Source organism: Peromyscus eremicus, chromosome 3 (assembly GCF_949786415.1).
Source record: "Peromyscus eremicus chromosome 3, PerEre_H2_v1, whole genome shotgun sequence".
Lineage (NCBI taxonomy): Eukaryota > Metazoa > Chordata > Mammalia > Rodentia > Cricetidae > Peromyscus > Peromyscus eremicus.
In genome coordinates, this window is record NC_081418.1 from 141,531,198 (window position 1) to 141,559,183 (window position 27,986).

A 27,986-nucleotide genomic window follows, 5' to 3' on the forward strand; every position below is an offset into this window, starting at 1 on the left:
GATCCCATACTCGTCTACCAGTCCCTCTAGCACAAAGTAATGATGAAATTGATCAGTTATTGTTAGGAAATGAGCTAAAAGCCTCAGTATTTCAAGAGAAACACCGTGTTAATAGCAAGAATTTGAGGAAAGATTTTTCTATTACTTGGCAACACGTAAAGGAAATGTCCTATTTGTTCTTTATATAACCTAACTCCACTATCTGCAGGAAGTAATCCAAAGGGTACTCAGAGAAATGAAATTTGGCAAATGGTTGTGTTTCATTTTGTGGAGCTTGGAAAATTAAAGTATGTGCCTCACACCATATATATATATATATATATATATATATATATATATATATATATATATTCAGAATTTCAATGGGAAACTACTTTGAGTTCTGAAAGGGCTGATTCTGTAATCACACATTTATTAGAAGTTATGGCCATTGTGGAATTACCTGTCCAAATTAAGACTAACAATGCTCCAGCATATGTCTCTAGTAAAATGAAACAGTTTTTTGCATATTACAACATAAAGCATATTACAGGTATACCACACAATCCTACAAGACAAGAAATTATAAAAATATCTAATCACATTTTTAAAAGATATGCTTAATAAACAGAAAAGAATAATAAAACCCCAAAGACAGATGCTTTATTGACTTTAAATTTTTCAATGCTAATAACTAAGGAAAAAGAGCTGCAGAGAGGCATTGGATAGTAGAAAGAAAAAAAACACTGAATTAAATCAGCTTGTATACTTTAAGTATGTGTTGACCTTAGAATGCAAATTAAGATATGTGTTACATTAGTGAAGAGGTTTTGCTTTTGTTTCCACAGGAGAAAAAAAGCTATGGATACCATCAAAAAGATTAGATTGGAATAGGAGAGACTTCTTGGTTAAGAGAGGCAGTAGTTCATCAAACAGTGTGGCCATTCATTGTGCCAAGAAGGGAAATTCCCTAAATTAAGGCTAGTGCAGGGTTTTGTTTTTGTCTTTACAGGACAATAAAAACATCCAACTAAGGAATCTGAAGTCCACTGGACAAATGAGACATCTGAAAAAGAAGGACAAATCATACAGAGAAAATGTCCCAAGAAAAAGAGTAATTGGCCTAATGGTATAGCACACTTCCAACAGGATAATATCTCATAAATCTTCCCAAATGTTTGTTTCTACTGTTCTCTACAGACATATAAAGCAAGTGGTCTTTTTTTAATTCCTGATTCAATTAAAAATTAAAGCCAACTTTGGATTTGGAGCATAGTTCTCTCCTTCTCTAAACACAAGCATGCATGTTAAAGGAAAATCCAAAATCTCTGTCTCATTTCCAAAGAACCACCTGGTATGGAACAAAAAAAAACAAAATTGAGACTATTCTATTGCCACTAATCTCATAATCCTTTGGTTTTATATCGACTCTTTAAAACTTTTTTAATGTATAAATATTATCTCAAATTTTATGAGATATATATGTATACATACATATATATATATGTATAAACTGTTATGATATTAATGGTCATATAGAGTACTAACTAATTCTATAAATAGGCTTTATCTAGTTTCCTGTATGTGATTATGAGCTTGAGTCTGAAGCAGGTAATTAGTAACTAAGTTTTTGTAGCCCAGATGTATTTAATAGACTGTGGTCCTTTAACTTCTCCAATATCTGCTGCATATGACATTTAAAATGTTTAAATTTTCTGCAGTGAACCATGACCATTCCTAGCAGTGACCTTTGAAGTCTCCAAAAGGATGTTGGAGCCCCACAATGACTGTTCCACCTGGATTGTGGTAATGCCACTAGGCTACCCAAATATTAGCTTTGGACTACAGTCTTCTGAGGATAACTTCAAATAAGTTATCTAAGATAATCCAGCCTCTTAAACTCCTCCAGTCAGGACTTCAGATAAGCCTTGCACTCTCCCATCAAACAGAGACTAGACAAAAGCTGACTCTCACAGAACTTGATCTTTATCTCAATTTTTCTCAGAGTCCCCTAAAGATGCTATCACCCCTAGAAAGCAGAAAATAATTTTAAGAACATGACACCCACATCCCCAAGAGGTATAGTGGATGGTTTTTGGTTGTTTAATAGAGGTTTGTCATTATTTAAGGTGGCTGGTTGCAAGCTGTTATTGGTCATGGTTGAGGAAGAAACTAAGCAAAGAAAATTAGATTCTGGCATCTCATTCTGAAAAGAAAAAGGGGAGATATAGAAATGATAGAATAAAAGAGTAGATTATTGAATCCACTTTCAAACTAAAAAAGCAACTACTAGTCAAAAATATTTTACATTGGTATGGATTTTTATATATTGATGTAAATCTAAGGTTATTTTTGTTATACTGTATACATGTTTCTATGTTTGTTTAAGATACTTTTGTATATTAATACAAACATTTTTATTATACTGTATTATATGTTTCTATTCCTGTTTAAGGCATTGTACCTATGTGCTCATTTAAAATTGTAAAGTTCTAGTCCTTGAAAGCTATTTAGGTTAATAAAGAAATACAGGTTAGTAGTTAGTCATCTATAACAATCAAACATATAGTCATGTTAGGTATGCTTTCAAGGTCAATCAGAGACATATTTTAAATAGATTCACGGTCTTCAAATGCTTCAGAGTTCTGGCATTTTAATGTTTTAATAATATAAGACTTTTCATAACAGTGAGACACATGTGCTCCTGGCAGCGCCAATTTACTCCAAAAGAGGATGATGGACATCAAAGAACCTCCATATGGAGTTTGCTTTCATTTGTGGCAAAGTTAGACACTGGGCAAAGAAACTGCCCTTGCCTCAACTGCTGACAGTTGCTGTCCAAATTGGACAAGCAGGACACAAATGAAGGCAGCTGCTGAACTTTGCCAAGATAAGGTAGAACAGTCCTTCAAAATTACTGCTTCATGGAAAAGTCTGTCAGGTACTTTAGGCCTGTAGACTGAAGATGGATGCTCCAACATCACAGAGGGAACCTTGGGTGATTGTCCAGGCAGCCAGAAGTCTCCATCATTTCCTAATTTTAGAAGCTGCTTATTCTGCACTTTCTGTTTACTAGGTTAATATTATGTCCTTCTCAAGCATCTGATAGGGGTTAAAGATGAGGTAATTATAATTACAGTTTTCCTTAGTTATGATACAAAGTAAATTAGGTACAAAACTTTGAACTCACCAAGCTAGGATAGATAATAGGGTATTTTCTCTGATTTTGCCAAATACTAATGAACTGGACATTGTGAATGTATATCTTACTTGATAATTGTTCTTATTGTATGTAGTTTTTCTATTTTAGAATTGAAATATTTTGTTTTTATTTACACAGAAAGTGGGAAATGTTGTGGGAGAATTGTTCATATGGTCATTCCACTGTGTCAATAAAGCCAAGTTGAATCAACAGATGGAGTCAATGATTGGAGGACTGGGATTAGCCATAGAGTTGCTGGAGGACTGAGCTAGTTGGCTAGAGGGGGACAAGAAGAGAGAAGTGGGATTCCCAGGGGATTTCCAGGGCTGGTGGATTGGGGAAAAATGTGGAGAGAGGGTCAGCCATTCAACCCTCTGCTGTTCCTTGGACTTATCAGGTCTTTATCTCAATTTCTAACTCCCAAGTTTGCATTATACTGGAATAATATGGGTAACTTTTAGGTATGAAACTGGAAGAAACTGAAAATGTTTTTCTTTTTTAAGGAAATATTTACTATCAGTGTGTAGTGGATATCCTTCATGGTGGTGTGTGAATGTCAGAGGACAAGACAGTGACATTAGTTGCATCCCCCTAGACATCCTATGGAGAAAGGATCTAACTCAGCAGGTCAAGGCATTTGCTAGGTGGCCCAAAAGTTTTTTGTTTCTTTGTTTTAATTTTCTAAATTGATCTTATACTCAAACATTGGATAAGTTTATCTGATGTCCAAACCTCTATTATATATTCAATTTTTACTTTTTCTAGATTATGAATTCACTCTTTTGTCATAGAATGAAATAATTTTGTATTTTTCATGCCTCACTTGTATGTGTATAGACACATCTCATATATTACTCAATCATTTTTAAATCTTTAAAAATATAATTATTGATACTTAACTTATATCAATATCTGTTTTTAAATTTAAGCGGTCTTTATGTACATCTTTCTATGACAATATACATATTTGAACTATTTCTGCAAACCTGGACTGTGTTTGGATAGTGCTTAATCTACTTAGAATTTTCTAGATTTCATAAAGGTAGATACAATTGAAAAACATTTGATAAATAACGAATTTATACTTATAAACATCCCTTATCATTAGATTCACCCACACCCCTGAAATCTCTCTTCCCTCTAGATACCATCACATCATGGACTTGAACCCCTATTCTGCAGTCTTTCATTTCTCCAGAACTCATGGTACAACAGTACTTCTCACCTCCTGTGACATTTCCAGACAGCAGGACCCCAAAAAGAGAATGACTGAATACAGAAATACTATCCACCTGTTATATTATACACTAAGTAGTCCCTTTGTACTTGCAAAGGCCTCTTACCCAGGACTGTCCATCAACCCTTGGAATCACTCGCTGTAGCCAGACTATCAAAACACATACTGATTCCATCTCTGGTTAGATGATATCAGCTAACATGGGGTCCATTTCCTCATAGTACAACTTCTCCCCACCCCATCACTGTCCCCAAGAGACATTATAAAACAATCTGCTCTCCATGACAAACAGAAGCTTATCCTCATACCCTGCATTGCTACCTGCTCACAGACAGAAATATTCTCTATCTGCCTCTCTAATGAATTCTTTGCCTGAAGGCTTATGACCTCTGAGGTTCATAAACCTGATTCCTATCTAAAATCTACTTATTACAAGCTGAATTTTCTCTGTAATGTGAAAGAGAATACCTGACATATTTTAAGGACCTCAATTCTCTGTATATTTGTATTTACACCTCAGCCACCATAGCATCGAAAGAGAGGCCTGCCTCAGTTTACCATTTCCCAGAATCAAGACACATGAGTGGACTGAGGGAAAGGCTACTCCTGTACTCCGTAAAACCATAACAATAAGTTTTTTTTGTTGAAAGCTAATATTCCAAGTCTGTAAAAAAAGTGACATAACAAAAACGATATATAGTAAAAGGAAGGTGACTACGCTTTGCAGGGACTTTATGTGGGCCGCAGTGCTGACATCTTGGAATCCTTCAACGTTGTACTGCATGTTCCTCAGATGTCTCCACAGGGAGAAGATGAGCAGGAGGAAAGTAATCAGAGTCACAGTGAAAGGGATGAGTGTGAACATGGTATTGGTAAATAAAAAGAGCGCATAAACTTTTAAAGTGTCATTTGAGCTAGACCAGTAAGGTGTGTTTACTTTAGGTCTATCACAGAGTATGTTTATGACTATAATGTTTAAAAACAAGATCATCAGAGACACCACCAGTGTCATTGAAACAACTTTTTTTGCTTTCCGTTTGAGGGCAAGAAAAATGGAGTTTGAGAAATTGGCTATCTTGAGAAAATAAAAGATACTGAGGCATGTAGCAAGCCAGACACTGAAATGATTGGTCACTGTCCAGGAAGTGGTATGCATTATCATTCTCTTTTCCACTGATGCTGGGCTCAGTAATGTTTCTAACAAACTTGTAATTAATATAAACAAAAAAGCAGTTCTGGAGATGGCCAGACCAGTGAGGATTTGATCCACAGGAGAGATCTTTCCTCTCTTCACCCAGTCCACGATGTTCACCACTGCCATGAATGCATTTCCTAAGCTTCCCATGATGAATTCCACACTTACAATAGTTATCAATGTGACCTGTAGGACAGCGCTTGTTATCCCTGCCATAGTGCTGATTTCTTCTGCACAACCAAAGATGCACTAATGCAATCTTCTAGAATGTTGTGTCTGATTCCCAACATACTCACTTTCATGAACTCTCATAGTCAATGTCAATCAAATACCAAAATTCACTAATGAGCTGGTTTGTTTTCTCCACAAAAAAGCTTTTGTTGTTCAATACAGCCAAGCAGAACTTCATCCAGATACTCTGAGCCTGAAGTGTCCTCTGTAGTTGCTACTGAAGGAAACATTGACTTCCTACATGCTGCCATGAAAATAAAATTATAATTATTTGTTTTGTTTTGTCTTATCTACATATTTTAGTCTGGATACTTTTTTCTGAACTATTAACATTATAGAAACATAACTCAGTCAGAAAACAAAAATCTGGACTCACATATAAAATAAGTAGCTCATAGAGTACATTAAAATGCTATCTATAAAGGGCCCTATACATGTTTTCCAAAATCCTTCCTAAACATTGTCAGTTACCTAATAAATGATGGAAACTATTACTCCTAAAATACTTGGCACTGGGGATAGTAATGATTTTACTTTTTATAAGGGCATCATTCACACATATACTTGTACATATAAATATACTCTAATAAATAAACATGTTTATTTCTATCCAAATCTTCATTCTTAATTCAAACATTCATGCTTGACATTTATTGTGCATCTCCTTCATGTTAGATGCCGTGATAGCTGGTGAAGACATTGTGTAAAATGATTTTCAAGTATAACTGATGCAGAAGGAATATAAAAATTTGTAAACTTGTGACTATTGTATTCTATGAGAAAAAGAAATATAGAGATTTTCCTACAGTGCTATAAAATATACAAAGATAAAATTACTTTGTCTCCATAGCAAAAATCTTCATAACTGTTTCCTTTCATTAGCATCTGATCCCTACCAACACCAAGGAGTTTCAGACATTATCTGTTTCCTCCACTTTGCATCAAGAACTATGCCACTGGCCTAACTTGGGTATCATGGCAGATGAAGGATGACTGCCTAGATTGTGCCTAGAAAGTCTGGAAAACCACTCAAGCCATCATACCATTCTCCAAAATACAACAAAAGAATCAATGATAATAGGAAAATGTGTCATAAAGTTTCAGGAAGAGGAAGGATTGTGCACACGGATAAATACAGTCCAGCACCAAAGAAGCTGACATAGGAAGACAAGATCATAGCTAGTCTGGGCTGCATGAAGAGATATTAATAAAAACAACATTTAAAAAAACTATGCAGATTTCAGAAAAGATGTGGTATTCCAGTATGACCACAACCTCAGTTTCCTGGGGCCGGGGAAACTCAAGATTTAGAGGTAAGCCATGCTCAGGAGGTAAATTAGGACACCTATTGAAATATTTTGAGGGAACTTGCTAAGAATACAAAATAATAGAAAATATAACCTTACCATCAATGTAAAAGCAAGAAGGTCCTCCTAGTATGACTCCTTCCATGTGACAAAAATAAGGAAGAAGACAAAGAGAAATGCAAAACCCTCTCAGGGGTGGGGTTGTGTGCAGTGTGTGCTGCTACTGGAACTTCAAGGTCTTTTAAAAAGTGATAGAACTTGTGTCTACTGGGAGAGAGCGACAGAAATCCCAGGTGTTTCCCTGAGCCCACCCCAGCCCTGTACCTGTCACTATACATAGGAAACATTTGAGCTTCTACCTGAACAGCAATTCCTAGGAAAGGTGGTTCTTCCAGAAACAGTGAGAGTGGCCTTGAGAAGAAAACCCACATATTTCATCTACAGAGTAAACTGACACACCATTACCTCAGACGGGAGCTGTCTGTATGAATGTCTTTGTAAACATTGCATTTACATATATTTACAAACTAGTGCATTAATGTTGATTTTTATTTTATTATTGATACTTAATATGCTGTCTCTACAAAATACAAGCAATTTAAAAGGATTTAACTGAACAAAATGCTTTCACTGCATCTCTCTGTTTATATCGTTATATTTTAAGTAATAACCCACTAACTATTCATCTTCAATATTTATATTTAAAAAGAAGAAAACTACATCACATTCTGGATCACCATCACTACAATTTATTTAAAAACTCAAGTGAACAAATTACTGAGTCATGATTCTTAATAATTTTTATTGTTAGTTTAATTTTTTCTTTTATTTTTTTCAGGTCATAATTATATCATTTCCTTCTTCCATTTCCTCCATCCAAACCCTCCCATATATCCCTCCCTGCTGTCTCTCAAATTCATTTTTCCTCCTTTTTCATTAATTATTGTAATATGCATATGTAAATACAGCATGTTCAGTGTGTATACATATGTTTTCAGGGATGGCTATTTAGTATAAGATAACCAGTTGATATGCTCATCCCTGGAAAAGACTATTTTTCTGCTCAGAATTCCTTGGTGGCTACAGTTTATTAGTAGGGTCGAGGCCTCAAGGGGTTTTCTCTGCCCACTTTAGTATGTCTATTGTTGTTATCCTTATTCAACTAATGTATTATATTGCTTTTTAATATAAGCTTTACATTTTAGAAGAAAAGAGTGTTTTCTGTTTATAAGACATATGTAGATACATAGATTGAGAAATGATGATGGTAAGTGATTGATAAGTGGTTAATAGATGGTAGCTATATGATGAGAGATAGATGATTGATAGTTGATAGATGATGGATAGAAAGATACATGAATAGATACATTGATAGTTATATACACAGATATTATTACATGGATGGGTAGAAGATCGATAAATCTGGCCAACCTGGCTTATTCATCTATGGAACTGTATTCCATAAGTTATATTCTCAAAAAGGAGATGGTGTATAGTCTCAAGCAAGGTCAGCATAACTTCCTATAATTTGTAAAACTGAGCCTGTATTTTCCCTGATACTCACTTTTTAGGGAAAATAAGAACCATTAAGAAATTAATTGTTGTGCTCAGTGGACAAAATAATGAACCAGGAAAGGACAGTGTCCTGGAAATGAGTCTCCTTCATTACTGCTGAGAGTCCCTCAGAGTTAAGATTAAACAGAGGCAACATAGACTCACTGATGACCCTTCTATGGTCTGAGTCACGGAAGTAGAGATAGCAGCAGTTTATGGAGTCAGTTCATTAAGTATATAGTCAAAGAGACTTTGTAAGTCTGTAAAACATAAAAATAATGAGGTGGGCAACATGATCAGTTCAAGGACAGCCTCATCCACACTGAGAGTCAGTCTCTAAAAAAGAGTAGAGGTGGAAAAACTAATTCCTAAGGTTACTCTGTAAAGAAATCCAAAAGCCTAACTAACTAGTAGTTACTACTGAACAAATTGAAAGAAGCAGATGCCAGAGGTAGAGGAAGTCTCATTTTCCTTGTTGGAAATTAGTCAAGAATATGTCAGATATGGCTAATAAAATATCATGAAGTATCTGTGCAGTGTTCCCAGAAAGCTAAAGTCATTACCAGAAAGAATTTCCCTAGAGAAAAGATACACGTCCAGATACTATGGGAATTTATCAGGAACTGAGTCCAAAATGAACCTAATATTTGGGAACTGTAAAGATGTCAGGGATTGGAGTATCCATATTACAGATGCTCCTGGAATGTTTCATTCCTGTCCATTCTGATATTATCTAATAGGTTTGTAGTAATTTACCTAGTCATGAATATGTAGTTGAAATTTCACAGGTGTGGGACTAGCTAAAACTCAACATTGATCCCTGACCTGTGGTATGAAGATCATTATTGTTAGCAAGACCAATGGGAGACCTCTAAATCTCTCCACAACTGATAGACAGTGAATAAGTTATACTAAAATTATTCTCTGAAGAATGAAATTCATTATGACAGCAACAAACACCTTGTGTCCATCCTGTATCACATTCTTCAGTGAATATACTTGGGTTCTGCCAGAGCCAGGTGAAATATGGGTAATTGCAGATCATAATACATTAATTTTACACTGGCCAATGATCCCTAGGATCATTACTGGGCAGAATAGCACCTCCTCTGAATATTTTCTAAATGACTTGATATGGTGAAAGTTTTTCAACTCTATTATAGTCATTATCAGGGTAACTCAAATAACTGGACCTTTATTTGTTAAGAAATGTAACATACTTCACACATTCATGTCAGGACTCCATCACTTGCTAGTGGTTCATTAATAATGCCTAAACATTGCACTCATTAAATATAGTACATTAATTAGTAGTATGAAAATTGAAACATAAGAAAGAAGTACAAGTTCTTGAATTAATATAGAGAGCAATAGCATTCTATCATAGGCACACCATAGTTTTGATGGTTCTGATAGTGACTATGAACTCCCTTGAAAGTTCCCATTTTCAGTGAGAGTCTTGCCAGCCACTGAGAAAACAAGCTGGCATGCCTGTGCTTCTTTCCTAAACTAAAACAATCAGTGGTGTAGAATCAAAAGCACCAGTATCCTGACAACAAAATGGGCCAGTTTATTCTGTAACATCACAACTCTGACCTGATATGATTACACAAGAGACTATCTGACAAACAGCAAGAGGAGAAAGACCACAATTTGCAAGGACTTTTGTGAACCATAGTGCTGGGAGCTGGAGACCTTTTTCTATAAAAGAGTCTCTTCTTATTGGAATAGTGCACATGGAATAGGTTAACAGTGAGACACAGACCAGGATGTAATGAAGAGTATAGTTTGCTAGACTTAATGAAATCACATTTGACAAGTTTACAGTGTCTTCCATTTAGCTCTTCCATGTCGTATTTCCCACAGATTGTGATACCTACATTGTCTTATACATGTTCACCATGGGAAGATTGGAAATCACCAAAGTCAGACTAGGAGGATGGTTCAGTGGGCAACATGCTTACTCTGCAAGAATCGGGGCTTGAGTTTGCATCTTCCTATTTACACCCATGTAAATACTAGGTATAACAGTGCACCAACACATCCCTGCTCTCTCAGGTAGAGAAAGTCAAATGCTGAGGTCTTTCTGGCCAGTAATCTTTGGAAATTAATGAGTTTAATTTTCACTGAAACATGAACAAATAAAACATTTTGAAGTTAGTAACACAACAGGTACTGTAAAGATTACTTCCTGAATAGGCAGTAAGAACATTTTCACTCATCATTATACTAACTTGGATGAACTATTAGTTATATACCAGTATATTAACATTCTCAAAGAAAACCAATTCTGAATACAGCCAAGACAGTAAGAATTCCATCATCTTGGGGCATATAACTTCTCTTGCCAAAGTCAGGGCAGATAGACCACAGATTACAAGGAGACACTGGCAAATTTTCATAAAGCAAAAACTGCAATTTAGATGGAAAATACAATGATTACTACTTAAGTGAGGACAAAATAGAAGGCAAACCTAAATGGGTGAGATTTATAATCTTCTAGCAAAAATTTTACCAATACATGGTTTCTAGGTGGAAAGCAAGGTTCTTGCTGCTTTTAGACTCTGACCAATGTTAAAGAGGAAAGAAACATTAATTAAGGCAAAGATAAAGTTCAATGCTAGGTTTATTTATATACTGTAATGCCAAAGCAATGTAAAATAACTCTAACCCATAACTTTACTACAAGCCATAATTTCATGTGTTGATTTTTGAACTTAAAGTTGAATTTTCATTTACTCAAATGCAAATAAATACATATTCTCTTCCACTGCTTTGCAATATTTTGCCTTGTCTAGGCTCTATGTAATTTGAATTGATCAAGTTTAGATGACAGATAGTAAAATTTAAAACCTAGTATATGGTGGATGTGGGGAATGACTAATGAGATGCATAAGCCTCTGTCCTCAGGAGATGGCTTGAATGGTTCTTCAACATCAATAGCATGCAAATACACTGGATGCACGCAGAAGAGTTTAAAGGAACTGCTCTGTGAGGTTTTTTTCTTACTAATGGGTCCCTCTTTTCTCTGCTTTTGCCATGAAAAGCTCATCTTCCATACAATTGTCTGCTGATAATTATTATATATTACATTATATATGAATAATTAATGTGCACACACACACACACAATCCAAAGCTAAACGCAAGACACCATTGAAGACAATGCAACTGTGGGTAATTGAGCTTTAAACTCACTCTCAGTGTCTGTCCACAAACATGGAAGAAGGAGAAGCACTATTGTAAAGGCCCTAAAGAAAACTGCTGTGAGATTACATTGCCTAGAAATAACAGGGAAGCTATACTCAAAGCTTAGATCTTCACACAAAAACCCTGAAAGAAGAGAAGACAATGATGGTCCTGAGGACAAGTTGTTATTTCTTTTTAAATCAAAGACAGACTATTATATCACAGATACATGGAAAAACAGAAAACAATGGACAAAGATTTTTCTCCACATTTATCTATACATTATATAGTTGTAGGAAGGAACATTGAAAAGTAAGGAAACCATAAAAACTCAATCATTATCAGGGGAACCAGTGTTAGGGCACTTTTGAATTTTTAATCATATCCAGGGACCACTTATGAATGTGAGGCAGGCAAATGTTTATATATCATATCTTCATAGAGTTTTATGTCTAATCTTGGCATTCTTTTGTTCCTTGGTCATATGACACCACAGCGGCTCTGCACAAATAACTTTTCTAAGAAAGGTAAAAAAATTCTTTTACCATTTACACAATGAAGTATTTATTACTCAGCTGTTAAAAACAATGGTCATATGACACCACAGTGGCTCTGCACAAATAACTTTCCTAAGAAAGGCAAAAAATTCTTTTACCCTTTTTCTGAATCATTCTTAGCCTATCAATGTGAGCCTCTGTGTAGGCAGAGGTAACGCCAATGAATCTAACTTTATTGCTGTAGCTTCCTCTCCAGGGACATGACATATATATGGCCTTCAATCTTATCTGCCATGTAATTGCCTAAGCATATATTAAGAAGAGGCTGGTAATCTCTTGTCAACTTCTGATCTATTGTCAACTTCTCTAGCTGGACTTTGTTGATCTTTTAAAGTTTACTTTGATTACCTTGAGCAACACTAAACTAATTCATCAGCTTTTCTATATCCATATGTATATTTGTGTGTGTGTGTCTGTGTGTGTGCACTTGTATGAATGAGTAAAAATAATGAATATAGAACACATATTTGAAGAGAGTATGGGAGGTGTTAGAGAGAGGACAGGGAACAGAGAGAAGGGGAAATGACAAATTCTTTTTTTTTTTTTTTTTTTTTTTTTTTGGTTTTTCGAGACAGGGTTTCTCTGTGTAGCTTTGCGTCTTTCCTGGAACTCGCTTTGGAGACCAGGCTGGCCTCGAACTCACAGAGATCTGCCTGGCTCTGCCTCCCGAGTGCTGGGATTAAAGGCGTGCGCCACCACCGCCCGGCTGACAAATTCTTTTTAAAAGACATAAAAATGAACTAAAAATAAGAGCAAACTAAAGTTAGTATAAGGAACTCTAGAGATTGGTTTAGAAACCAAGAAGGATTTGATTATAACTAATGTAAAAAATTCCAATGCAAAATGCATGAGCATATAAGGAGTAATCAATACATGGCATAGGATATCAACACACCATTTTCACAAATTTAGTGAAAAGTAGAAATTGTCAAGATTATGGTGAACAAAGTCTTCTTACTAAAGGCCAATCTGAGAGAACAGTATCAAGTGCATTTGGAAGGCAAACCAGGAATGCAAGAGAATGGATCATTTAATGGATCAGACAAGATAATCAAGTATTGAATCTTGATCAGACTTTAATAGTGGCAGTGATAAAAGATGTATTTCCTAAAAGAGTTAAAGCCCAACCTAATGAATCATTCTGGAAAAGGAGAGGTTGCAAAAGTCTTAGGATTCAAAACAAAATAATTCATTTCAGGACTCTTGTGTCCTTGTTCCTCTACATTGGAAACACCATTGTGGATTCCTTGGCTACTTTTGCTTTAATAACCTTAACTCTATTAATGAGAACAAAATATGTTATACCATATATACCTCACCAGTGTATCTCTGATGAGAGCTACATATCCTCACTCTAAGATAATTTTTGTATCTGGGTAGACTGAACTTGTATTACTGTTTGGTCATGTGGCATCCTGATGCATTGAGCATTACTTAATTGATGAGATTGGTAGTTGAGCAGAAATTAGTTTCTGTCAAAGGAAATTAGCTTATATCTTATATGGAGGGTGTGAACATTATTGTTGGTGGAGAGAGGACTATAGTAATAAAATTACTTAACATGTTCATTTTTCGATACAGCAACAGAGCCATTTACAACCTCACTGTAAGCCTATATCATCACTGCTTGGAAAATACAGTCACACCCCTAAATATAAGCTCACAATACACAGTTACACTTAATTTCGCAGTTATGACAACCAGGAAAGAAATTTAAGTAGTGATGGAATTTAAATTCTTATATTTGTGTCAATTGCTTGGAGAGTGTTCCTTCAATACAGTAACAATATTATTCAAGTGCTGTATCCATTAGAAATACACTGACAACCTCCTCCATACAGTATCATGCTGGATCAAAATCCAAAAGAGAGTGACAGATATGAGGTCAGTGGAGTTGCAAAGCCGTCATTCTTCTGCCACTCATTAAAGGAGATTCCTCTCATTCTCCAGCACACACTTCAGAGAAACTCTAGAGTCTTCTCCAAGATTCTAGTCGTCCTGTTCACGGTGGTCTTGCCGGCCCTGAGCTCACCTCAGAGTGCAGATGAAGGTATGAGAATTTAGATATGGGTGTTTGTGACTGTGTTTGGGGGATAGAAAACAATGCTGCTTAGAGCAAAGGAGAAAGGAGGGAAGCAACTGTGAAGAACAACTAGATTTTGAGTTTGTTGGTTACATCCTCACCTTTTCAGCATTAGTATACATTTGAAACTGTATAAGAAGGACCAAAGCACTAAGGGTAAGAGTTTCATTCCTTAAGAGATCCAGTGATGCTGTCAGGTTGCACAGGAAACGGCAAGGCTGGTGGAAGGAGACCGACTGTGAAGACATTGTTTTATACCAAGCAACATTGCTCAAATGTTTTTCTCTTAGATTCACCTCCTGAGAGAACATGTGGGCAGAAACAAAGGGTTTAATGAAAGAAAGATGTAAACAGATACTAAAATAAACACTGAAATATGTAGAGTAAAACCAGGTATCAGGTGAGTCATGCCTTTAATCCCGTCACTGGTTAGGTGGATGCCGGAGGTCAGGAGTTCAATGTCATCCTCAGCTACAAACTGAGGTTTAAGGCATTCTGAGTTATAGGAGACTGTAGCACAAATGTTAACAGGTCTTATTAAATAAAAACAAACCTGAAGCTGGTTATTGGGGTGAATGCTGGAAGATCAGAGAGACAAAACAGCCCACAGCTAACCTCACCTTGCCAGTTCCTCAGCTGATCCTGTTTCCTCAAACTGGAAGCCTCTGAGTCTTCATCCAAATGTATCTCAGCTGAACTGCTGTTCAAAAGCCTGAAAGCTTAACCAGCTCTAGTTCCTCGTCCTCACGCCTTAAATACCTTTCTGCTCCCTGCCATCACTTCCGGGTATTAAAGGCTCTTGTTACCACACCTAGCTGTTTCCAGTGTGGCTTTGAACTCACAGAGATCCAGATGGATCTCTGCCTCCAGAAGTCTAGGATTAAAGGTGTGAGTGCCACCATTTTCTTGCCTCTATGTCTGTCTAGTGGTTGTTCTGTTCTCTGACCCCAGATAAATTTGTTAGGGTGCACGATACATTGGGGAACACAATATCACCACAGGAGACTGTCTCAAAAGAATAAACAACATGAAGTATATGGATTATTTAGCGAAAATAAGTAGGTAATTTGGGGACTGCCAGGGAGGTAAAAAAAGATGTTTGATTGTTTAATTTCACGTAGGTAGGTGACAGTTAAGAAAGCAAGAACTCACCAAGTCTCTCACATCTTCCCCCTCTTCCAGCAGAGTCAGTCTGACTGACCTCCTTTTTCATAGTACAGTGGGTAGAAATTGGGGGTTACTTTGCCCTGCAAAACATTTGTGATCTCTGGAGATCTGTGATTTAACTTTTCAAGTAATCTTGTGCTTTATTTCTTAGAGCTCCAAAGTGAATAATCCCCTCTGTGACAAAAGGGAAAACCCAATTTTCTCCTCCATCAACTATTTGTTTATTTCTTCAGTCTTTGATTCTCTAGAGCAGTGGTTCTCAAGCATCCTGATGTTTTGATGCTTTAATACAGTTCCTCAGGTTGTGGTGACCCCAACCATAAAGTTTTTTTCATACCTGTAATTTTGCTACTATTATGAACTGTGTTGTAAGTATTTTTGGAGACAGAGGTTTGCCAAATGGGTCACGACCCACAGGTTGAGAATTGCTGCTCAAGTGACTTCTTATCATCATTTTGATGGAAAGAAATGAATGAGTATGGGAGCCCACTAAAACTTCAGCAATCTGCCTCCTTCTTGAGCCTCAAGACTATGAGCCAGGCAATAAACTTCAGTAAGAGTCACAGTTTTGATGACAATTGAAGTTTGCCTGTCCACATTCAGAAAGGACTACTGTGATGAGGCCATGTGGGAAAGGTTTAATGCTAGTTCCTCAGTGACAGTAGAACTTCTATGGCTTCCTTCTTTGGGTCTTTTTCTTTCCAAAACTGTATAGTTTCATGAACAAATGTGCAGAAATAGAGATCTGTGTCTTTTTTTGGTGTATCTATACTCAACTGTGTCCCTCTTGTGATTAAAAAAAATAGGTGACCAGTTTTCTCAGCAAATGCTATCTGGACCAGCACTCTGTTTTTCTTTTCTCCCCTAGGATTCCACTGTGCTACTCTAGCACCTTCAGCCTCCAACTCTTATTTAAACACAGGACTCAAAAGAACTGATGTGAACACACAGGCCGCAAGTCAATACAATGTCCCAAACTATCACTGGCCATACCAACGCTACTAATAGTTTTTCTTCATTTACTTTCTAATTTTTAAACATCTTCTTGCTAAATTAAGGTAATTTAAACCTAATTTTGTCCATTTTAAGGACATACTTGTCCCAGGAACACATGTATGAGATTTTTTGTATTACTAGCTTATGAAAAGAGGAAGTGAGATAGATGTAAGGAAAGTGAGATGGATAGACAGACAGGTCATTAGAGAACAGATTAAGTGTTAAGTGTTAAGGTCAGAGAAAGAATATAAGAAAAGGGTCTTCTATCTGCTCTTTATCCATACAGAGGCTGATGAACAAACCCAAAACCCAGATTCTCAATCTCAGGTGAGCATTCCTGAATCATCTACTAGTTCAGGGAATGAAGGTGACAATTCAAAGCAGGAACAACTACAAGAAGGTGACCAACAGCAATCTTCACCTCCTCCTGGAAACCAACAAGAATATCCTCCATAAGGAAGCCAGCAGAAGGAATGTGTTTCTGCTGAGAACCAAAAACGATCACCTAAGTCTAAAGGTCATTACCCCTACACACACCTTCATTAGATTTCAGTTTTTTAAAACAAATAAAACCTCTCTTTTAGTCCTGAAACATGCAAGGCTATCTCTAAGGCCAACCTTTCTAGTAATATAGATAGCAGTTATGAATTTAATATACTCAACATAAATGACTTTCACTTCATTTCTCAAATAATACTGTAAAAATTAAATTTAAAACCATATTGAAATGACACAATACTAGACTCCAATTTTTATATTTGTATTTAGATATTCTGGGACAGCATAAGAAGACTCTAGTTTCTAACAAGCTCTCCAATGAAATTCTGATTTTGAGGAACATGGGCCTTCCCTCAATTGCCTTTTTTCCTCAATGATTACTACTTGGGTTGAGTTGTTTTTCTGATGTAAAACAGTGACCTCTCTTTGATCATCTGTCTTCTGTATTCAAGCTGACCTCCCACCACATGTCTTGCCTGTTCTTGTCTCACATCTTCTACAGAGATCTAATTTCCATGGTCAATGATACTTCAGCATCCTCTTATTCAACAGTGTATAACACAAATTGCTAAACAGTCTTATTAATAAAAAAAACAGAGCCAGATATTGGGGTAAAAGCTGAAAGATCAGAGAGGCAGAGCAGCAAGCCACTAGTTCTTACCCCTACAAAATCCTCTGCTGAAAGAGATCAAGTTCCTCTCTCCACTCTGCCTTATCACTTCCTCTCTCTGACCAGCTCTATCACTTCCTGTCTGTCTGTACAGACCTCCAGACTTCTATGGTTAACTAGTGGCTAGCTCCTCCTTCTGATTTTCAGGCAATCTTTAATTGTTAGAGCACAAATAAAATATCACCATAACAGTGTCTATATGTTTTATTTTTAAATTTGTCAGTGTTCAAATTATAGCAGAATCTACCTAGCTGGAAAGACACAGAATAGAATTTAAAAATCATGTCTCAATCTGTCTCTCTGATGTTGTCCCTATAACTCACCAACTTTAAGTCTTTTTGGACACCTTTTGAAATAAATAATTAATTTCTCCATGAACAAATCATACTTTATATGCAGATGTATAAAGTACTCATTTCAAAAAACATGTTCCTTGTAAATCTTACACATTACTTCAGAAAGAGATATAGGTCTCAAACATCAAAGTAGCAGCATTCAAAATTAACTTACAAAAATCGATAGCCTTCCTATATGCCCAAAAGAAACATGCTGAGAAAGAAACTAGGGAGTCCTATCATGGACTCACACCTTACTTCAGAGAGAGCCATAGGTCTCAGGTTTCATGCTACTGTTGCTATGGTTTCATTTTATTGACTGTATACTTCAGCCATAACTTTCCTGCTGTTTATATTTTAGAAAGTGACTGAGAAGATAGTGTCCTCAGAAACACACTTGTGGAGAGAACACTGTGATCTTATTGTTACCATTAATACCCCAGTAAAATAGTTAATATGATGCCTGACTCAGTTTCCTTTTCTCATGTGGGTGACACTGAAATTTAAGAACAGTGTGCACAATAAGAACTTTTGGGGGTTAGACAAACCCTTTCACAGGGGCCACATATCAGATATCCTGCATATCAGATATTTACCTTACTATTCAGTACATTAGCAAAATTACCTTTGTGAAGTAGCAAAGAAAATCATTTTACAGATGGGATCTGCACAATATGAGAAAATGTATTAAAGGATCATGGCATTAAGAAGGTTGAGAACACTGCTCTAAAATATGAAGAATTATGACCAGTATATTATATATTAAAACTGAGCATTTCTGTAACTTTGGGCCAGCACCTCAAGCACCACATCACAGAAAGAAAAGTCCATCTCAGCTTACTGTTTCAAGGAGTGAGAACACAGGTGTGGCCTGAGGGAAAAAGCAATCCCAGGGGCTTCAAAAAGCAACACAATTGGATTTTTCAGCCAAATGTCAGAGTCCCAAGACTGTGAAATAAGTGAAAGAGAGAAGACAGTATATAGAAACCATCAGCAGTGTGTTTATGTGGGCTGAGGTGCTGACATCTCTGGACCTTTGGCATTGTACTACATGGTCTTCAGATGTCTCCACAAGGAAAAGATGAGAAGATGAGAAGATAAGGGAATAATCAGGAACACAGTGAAGGATATGAGTAAAATGAAGCTTAGATTATCAGGTATGGTTATTTTAGCAGGGGCATCCATCTAGTCATCAATGTTTAAAAATGAAGTGAGTAAAACACTAGAAGTATCCTTGAAAGTATTTCTTTTTTAATTCTCCACATTAGGTAAAGCAAAAGAGAGTTTGAGAAATTTGCTATCTTGAAAAAAATAAAAGACATTGAGGCATGTAGCAAGCCAGATGTTGAAATGTTTCCTCATTGTCCAGAAAAATAGTAATTATTTTCAAAACTTTCCCAGTAATCATTAAAGCTGAGTACAGTGTAGATATCAATGAAGCTATGAGTAGTGACCACAGAAATTAATTCTGGAGAGGTCCAGAGCAGTAAAGATTTGATCCACTAAAGAGATTTCTTCTCTTGAGCCAGTCCATGGTGTTCATAAATGCATTTCCAAAATTTCCTATGATGAACTGTAATTGGAAATTTCTATGTCCCAATTGCATGGTCCCAAATAAACACACAGAGGCTTATATGAATTGTAAAGTCTTGGCTGGTAGCTCAGGCTTATTACTAACTAGCTCTTACACTTAACCTGTAATTCTTATCTGTGTTTAGCCACATGGCTTGGTACCTTTTCTCAGTAAAGAATTCTCATCTAGCTTCCTTGGCATCTTGCTGGTGGCTCCTGACTCTGCCCTTCTCCTTCCCATTATCCTTAATTTGGTCGCCCCACCTATCCTTCTTGCCTGGCTACTGGCCAATCAGCATTTTATTAAACCAATTTGAGAGACAACTCTTTAGAGTATACAAGAGGATTATTCCACAGCAATGAACTCTACACTTAAATGGTGAATGTGACCTGCAGGACAGCGCTCACTGTCAACAGAGGATGCTCCAGTTTCCACTGAGCTGCTGAAGATTTGCAAATGCAGTCTTCTAAAGTGTTATGTATGTCTACATGATTCTTGAAAATTTATAACATACCCATTTTTATAAACTCTCAGATAAAATGTCAAACATCGAGACTAACTAGTGAGTTGGTTCATAGTTTTATTTACAAACATCTGATATTATCCAAAACAGTCAGGCTGAGTTTAATCCACAAACCCAGGCATTATACATAGCAGCCTGGGGTTCTCTGTAGTTGATCCTGAAGGAGAACATGAGTTCCCTCTGCTGTCATCAGATTTGGGTGTCTATATACTTTTTCTTGACTGTTTGATTTCTAGACAAGTAAAGTAAAAAAAAAATTCTAACTCACACAGAAGGCAATAAAATCTATACTGACATATAGAAGAAGAATTTCATTAAACATAGCAAAATGATACCCTGTGAATGATCTATGCATGTTTTCCAAAGTTCTTCCCCAAAGCTATCAAAGCTAACTAATAATCTCATAGAGACCATCATCCCTCAGAAATTAGCACTGAAATACTAGTGAATTTTCTCTTTCACAGTCATGCACATACACGTGTACATAGACACAAACCAGAAACATACATTTATTTCTGGGAAACCACCCTTCATTTCCTCAACTTAGTAATCCATGTTTATCATTAATTAACATTTAGCATGCATCACACTCTTATTTAGCAATATAGTTGTTAAGATTGTATAAAATCAATCTGAAGTATATTTCACACAGTAGTAATGTAAACATTCCTAAAACTTGTAGCTATTTTACCTATGCAAGCAAAAAATTTCTGTTGTGAGAAAGAGCAGACAGAAGCTTGCATAAATGCATCTACACAAGTGTCTCCTTCATTCCCTATGTTTTGCTTGTTAATATCTCCTAGATCTTCAGATACTATCCATTTTCCTTCACTTTGTTCCAACATCTGCTCTATTATATCACTGTGTGCATCAAGGCAAATAAGGAATGATATACTGTCTAAGTAAGCCTAGAAATGAAGCCTGACATGGTAGGGCACAACTCCTTGTAGGTGGGGACACCTCTGGACTAGTGGTACTCTATTGTATAAGAAAGTATGCTGAGCAAGCCATGAGCAGCAAGCCAGGAAGAAGCAATCATCCATGGTTTCAGCATCAACTCCTACCTCCAGGTTCCTGCCCTGTTTGAATTCATGTCCCTACTTCCTTCAGTGATGGACTACAATGTGGAAGTGTAAGTCAAATAAACCTTTCCTGCTCCAACTTGATTTTGGTCATGGTGTTTCATCATAGCGATTGTTACACTAACACAATTTTTGATGTGACATCTGGGAATTTCAACTCAGGTCCTCATACTTTTTCATCATTTGACTGACTGGCTTCTGAGTTATTTACTTACTTGCTTGCTTACTTACTTACTTACTTACTTACTTACTTACTTACTTACTTACTTACTTACTTACTTACTTTCTAACTTACTTACTGAGGTGTCTTCCTTGGTCCCTCTGTTAGTATTTTAACTATAAGTTGTATGTGCCCTTGCCTTATGGAAATGCAGTGAAGTTCTTGTTTTGTTTTAATTCTATGATGAATTTCAGGCAGAATATCATGAAAGTATACTAGTATAATCATTCAATCATATTTATAGAGACACTATATTTGAACTATTTCACAATTTAGGTTTTCTTCATACAACTGCCTTCTCTGGCACTTCAGGGTATAGGACCTACCTTGTTTGAATTTACTACCTGGAAACATACAAAATAATATTGTGGTCAACTGTATGGAAAGGGAGTTTCCCAATATCAGTGTACTCCCTTACAGATTTGCTTCATGTCCATCTCAGTGTACATCAAATTGATTCATGGGTTGTTGTTTTTGGTTTCTTACAACCTAATCCTGAATATCTGATTGATATAAACCAATGTGGCAGCTAGAAAATTTGCCTACTGATTCTAATCTGAGGAATAAGGACATTATTATATATGAGATTAAAATATCTTGAAGGCTATGAAATATCATGGTACCGTAGCCAACAATATTTAATAGTGCTCCTAAAGGAATGAGACTGATTACCACAACAAATGTCTTAAAAATTATAGAACACAGTTTTGAATTCTTCTCATGTTAACATCACATTAACATTTTGGGCTCTGCCATAACCAGCTGGAATACATCACGTATGTAAATATTAGCATTTACTTTAGACTTGCATTGCTGGAATACATCACGTATGTAAATTAGCATTTACTTTAGACTTGCATTGCTGGAATACATCATGTATGTAAATTAGCATTTACTTTTTAGACTTGCATTGCTGGAATACATCACGTATGTAAATTAGCATTTACTTTAGACTTGCATTGCCCCTGCGATGCTCTCTAGCTAGTAGTATGTTCACTGAGCTGGCATCACCTCTGTCACTTTTTATGTCTATTAGTTGATGAATGTCTCCTGATAAATGTTCATTCCAAAAGACACCAACACAATTACTTTCTGTTTCTAAGATGAAGAAAATGCCTGCTTTGTGTCAGGGCTGTGTGTAGCTGGAGAATTTCTCTCCAGCTCCCTCCAAGTCCCGCCAGTCCCAGAACCCACTTATAAAATGAACACACAGACTCTTACATTATTTAAACTTCTTGGCCATTAGCTCAGGCCTATCATTGTCTAGCTCTTAGTCTTATATTTAGCCCATTTCTATTAATCTTTACTTTGCCACGTGGCTCATGGCTTACCGGTACTTTAAATCTTCCTTGTCCTGGAGGCGGCTCTAGGTGGTCACTCCTTTCCTTCTGCCTTCCTCAATTCTCCTCTCTGTTAGTCCCACCTATACTTCCTGTCTGGCTATTGGCCAATCAGTGTTTATTTATATAGAGTGATATCCACAGCAGCTGTGTTACTTCTGCTCTCTGGTAATTTGTTCATTTGCATTTGTGCAATTTTGTGCATAGGGATTGAAACCAGTACCTCATCCCCACTAAACATGTATTCCAATGGAACTATATCACTACCTCTAACTCTCAGCTTGACATTCTGTAAAATATAGTGCTAATTAGAAATATTAATAATGTGATCATTGTTGCCTATAAGCACAAAAGAAAGATTCACAAATGACAGAAAATATTCCCAACTAAATAAAAAACTTAAATTAATAAAAGTAGACATAAAAGGTAGAAAGATTCTGATGAAACCCAAAAAGATTTTAAGAAATATTTTCAAATCCAATATTTCAAAAAATAGTTGAGGTGTAGCTGAAGTTTTCCTGTGTCCCACCTGGCCCACGGTCAGGACCAAATCTCTCCTACTCACCAGTTCTTCAGCCGCTCAGAACCAAGTAAACACACAGAGGCTCATATTAATTATAACTGCTTGGCCATTAGCTCAGGCTAACTACTGACTAGCTCTTGCACTTAAACTCAGCCCATTTCTGTTCATCTATATGTCACCACATTTTCCATGGCTTTACCTGTGTGCCATTACATGCTGCTCCCTGGATGGCAAGCTGGTGTCTACTGACTCAGTCTTCCTGTTCCCAGAATTCTCCTTGTATGTTTACCCAGCCTATACTTCCTGCCTGGCTACTAGCTAATCAACATTTTATTTATCAACCAATCAGAGCAACACATATTCATAGCGTACAGAAAGACATCCATAGAAATTGAGGTATCTAGAGAAATTGATATTTCACACAGTTTTTATTAATCATTGTAAAATCTTAAAGAGTTAGTAAATGATGTAAAACTGTTACTCATATCAGTTCTTACACTTAGATGGTCCATATTCAAACCTCTCTTCATACAGCAATGTATATATTTGCATCTTTTCTGCCAAATCAGAATTGTTTGGCCAGTGCTTAATGTACATGTAATTTCCCCAGATTCATAAGGTTACATGCAACTGAAAAACATGTGGTGTGTACATGTTTGTACACACAAGATATTTTTATTGTTCTATCCTACAGCCCACAGCAATCTCTCCTCCCAACCTTTTTATATTGCCTCACAGACCTGACCACCGCTGCTGGCAGTCTATCTACCTCTCCTCATAATTATCACAAGAGCCAAACTCCCTCTATCTCTTGGCAACCAGCCTGTATGGATAGCAGAACTCTAAAATGAGAAGGGCTACAGACAGAACAGGTGACCACTATTCCATCACATTCTGACAAGGCCCATTCATCTTGCAGAGGCCCCTTTCAAAGGAATGGCTTTGGGCCATTTTAAACATCTGCTTCATTAAGAAATACAGGCACACGTGATGTCTCTAAGTTAGATAATGTTATCCTGCTTTGGGCTCATTTCATCCTGGCATAACACCTTTCCTCTTTTCCTACTTTCTCACAAGGATCTTACATAAACAAATTCTTCTCTCTCTTGCAGAAATGATATTTACATCCAGGCCCTCTGGGTACTTCCAGGAAGCTTAGTAGAATCCTGTCTGTCTTCATAATAAACTCTGTCTGAAGGCTGACACATTTCTGATTCTTTTCTGTATCTATTTCTCACTAAAAGCTAACACTTATGAACTGAATTTTCTATAAAATTTAGAAGCTGATTTCTGATATGTTTTAGGGACCCAAGCATTCCACATCTTCGAGTCTGCACCTCAGCCACCAGAGCACAGAAAAGGATGCCTGTCTCAGATGAGTGTTTCCCAGAATTAAGACATAGGAGTGGCCTGAGGGAAAAGTAATTGCTATACCTCGTAAAAACAAAATAATCAGATATTTCTGCTGAAAGTCATCATTCCAAAATTGTGAAAGAAGTGACAGGAAGAAAGCTGCATATAATAATAGGAAGATGATCACAGTTTGCAGGGTCTTTATGTGGGCTTTGGAACTGACATCTCTGGAACCTTTGGCATTGTGATGCATGTTCTTCAAATATCTCCATAGTGAGAAGATGAGCAGGAGGAAAGTTATCAGAGAAACAGTGAAAGGGATGAGTGTGAATATAGTGTTAGTGATTAATAGATTAGAAAACTGAGTAGAGTTACTGGAGATAATGCTGTAGGACATATTGGCTTCATATCCGTCAATCCAAACATCAATACATCTGTTTATGACCAAAATGTTTAAAAACAAGGGGAGAAAAGATGCTAGCAGCATCACTAAAACCACTTTTTTAACTCTCCACTTTAGGTATAGGAAAACAAAGTTTGAGAAATTGGCTATCTTGAGTAAATAAAAGATGCTGAGGCATGTAGCAAGCCAGATGCTGAAATGGTTGGTTATTGTCCAGTGTGTACTAGTTATTCTAATAAGATTTTTAGTTTTAATTGGAAATGGGAGCAGCACATATACCAATACATTTGTGACTATTGAGCACAGAAAAGCAAATCTAGAAATGGCAAGAGCCATAAGGATTCGATCCACTGTAGAAATCGTTCTTCTCTTGACCCAGTTCTTGATGTTCACCAGCACTATGAATATATTTCCTAAACTTCCCATTATGAGTTCAACACTTAAAGTTATTATGATTATGGCATATAGGATAACACTCATTGTAACCACTAAGATGCTCTGATTTCTCCTACACACCCGAGGATCTGTTAATGCAATCTTCCAAAATGTTACTTCTATATGGTTCTTGAAAATTCATGGCATCCATCATAAACTCCCATACACAATATGAAGCAAACATTCGATTTACCACTGAGTTGGTTCACACAGTTTTGTTCATAAAACATCTTGTGTTACCCTAGATAGTATAGATGAAGTTCATGAAGATAACAAGTGCCTTCGATACTGCATCCTGACGTCCTTGTAGTTGATGTTGAAGGAAACACTGAATTTTCATGTGCTGTCATCAAAATAAAGATATTTTTATTTGCATTGTTTTCTGTTATGTTTCTCTACATATTAAGTCTGTATACCTTTTTTCTTGACCAGTAATACTGCACACTTCTAACTCAAATAAAAAGCCATAAAAGCAAACAGATACAGAGAATATGAACTTCATTAAACACATCAAAATGATGTCTGTGTAGGGACTTACAGATGTTTTTTACAGTTCTTCTTACCAACTATAAGTTGGTAATAATCTCATTGATACTATTACTCCACCAAGAATACTGAAAATAGCAACCAATTTATTTTACAAGCTCATGCAAAAACACAGTAGTACCCACTAACACAGAAACATACATTTACTTAAATACAAACCCTCCTCACTCTTCATTTCAGTTATTCAAATTGCCATGTACTTATCATTTGTTTTGCACCCAACTCATGCTTAATACTGTTACAATTGACAAAACATTCAATAAAGTTGCTTCAAGAATAGTCAATCAAATATAACCACTTTGTAAAATTGTGATTCTTTTATCCCTCTACATGAACAAAACTGAAAATCACCCTACTGTGTGATAAAACAGACAAGAGCTCAAATTCATTCATCTGCACATCAAGCACCCTCCTCATCCCCTGTGTCTCTCTTGTTAGTACACCTGTCCCCCCTTACAAAGCAACAAGGAGCTTCATATGCTATATAGTTCTCTCTGCATTGCACTGGCATGTGCTCTATTACCTTCACTGTAGGTGTCAAGACAGACACAGGATGATGCAGTGCCTAGACTTGCAAGTAATGAAGCATGACATCAACATTCTCCAGGAGCTAAAGGGTAGTCAAAAGAACAATGACATAAATGCATCAGAGTGACCAAGATAACATAGAAAGCTACAGCAAAAGCTTCAGTGAAATTTATGGGTAGTGTACACTAGTAAACATGCCCAGATTAAGTTGATAATCCATCAAAAGCCAGCTTGAACTACATGATGAGATAGTCTGAAAACAACAACCTTTGAAGATTACAGAGAAAGACATGTAATATTACAATGTGAAGGATGGGCCACAGTCTAGAGCAAAGAATTAAAGAATACACATACTAGGAAACAAAATTAGCCCAGTTATTTAAAGTTTTGAGGGAAATGACTAAGAATAGAAGCATGACAATACCATCATTACAGAGAGCAGCCTGGCATGGCTCCTTCACTACACAACAAAGAAGAAGAAGACAGTAAAAAATGCAAAACACACATCTTGCCCCAGACTTCCCTTCTGGAGTACAGGTGAGTCCCCTAGCTTGCCCCGGACCCCATCCCTGGGCACCAGCCACTCCAGGGAAGACCTGCCCAACTAGGCCCCAGGTTCTGGCCACCGGGCAGGTTCCTTTCTAGCCCCACCGGGAAGGATCCCCTTCTCCAAGACCCCTGGCAGACCCTGCAGTCTCCACGCCCTGCCCCCACGCCCATCCACCGGAGCCCCAAGCCTCTTCCTGAGACTTAGAGGCTGGTCCCCAGCTCCTATCTTGCCCTGGACTTCCCTTCTGGAGCACAGCTCCCATCCTGCCCCAGACTTCCAATTTGGACAAGAGAGCTCCCATCTGCACAAGAGAGAGAGACTTCCTGAATCTGTCAGCTCTGTCTGAACCAAGTGTGCGGATAAGGCCAAGAACGAACCACAAGGAGATGGGCAGACGTCAAGGCAGAAACACATACAACAAAATGAATAGCAATACAGCATCACCAGGCCCTAGCCCTCCTCCAACACCTAGACCTGAACATCAGAAATTGGAAGAAGCAGAAGAAAATAGCCTTATGAATGACATCATGAAGAAGCTAGAGGCTTGTGTAGAGGAAAAGACAAAAAAATGTGAAGAACGCTGTAAACAACTAGAGGAAAGGGCAAACAAATTAGAAGAAATCAATAAAGTCCTGGAAGAAAACAATAAAGTACTGAAAGAAAATCAAGAAAAATAAATGAAACAAATGAAGGACACAGTCCAAGACCTGA

The 27,986-nt window shown here is 36.8% G+C and overlaps 2 protein-coding genes across 2 annotated transcripts; both read right to left on the reverse strand.

Moving 5' to 3' along the window:
- Positions 1 to 4,905: 4,905 nt before the first annotated feature.
- On the reverse strand, positions 4,906 to 5,829 carry LOC131906553 (taste receptor type 2 member 103-like). Its single transcript, XM_059257166.1, has one exon. It carries the CDS (start codon positions 5,827 to 5,829, stop codon positions 4,906 to 4,908), a length of 924 nt encoding a protein of 307 aa, XP_059113149.1.
- An 18,931-nt stretch (positions 5,830 to 24,760) lies between these two features.
- On the reverse strand, positions 24,761 to 25,642 carry LOC131906554 (taste receptor type 2 member 140-like). The gene has a single exon (XM_059257167.1). The coding sequence runs from the start codon at positions 25,640 to 25,642 to the stop codon at positions 24,761 to 24,763; it is 882 nt and encodes a 293-aa protein (XP_059113150.1).
- Positions 25,643 to 27,986: the final 2,344 nt, after the last annotated feature.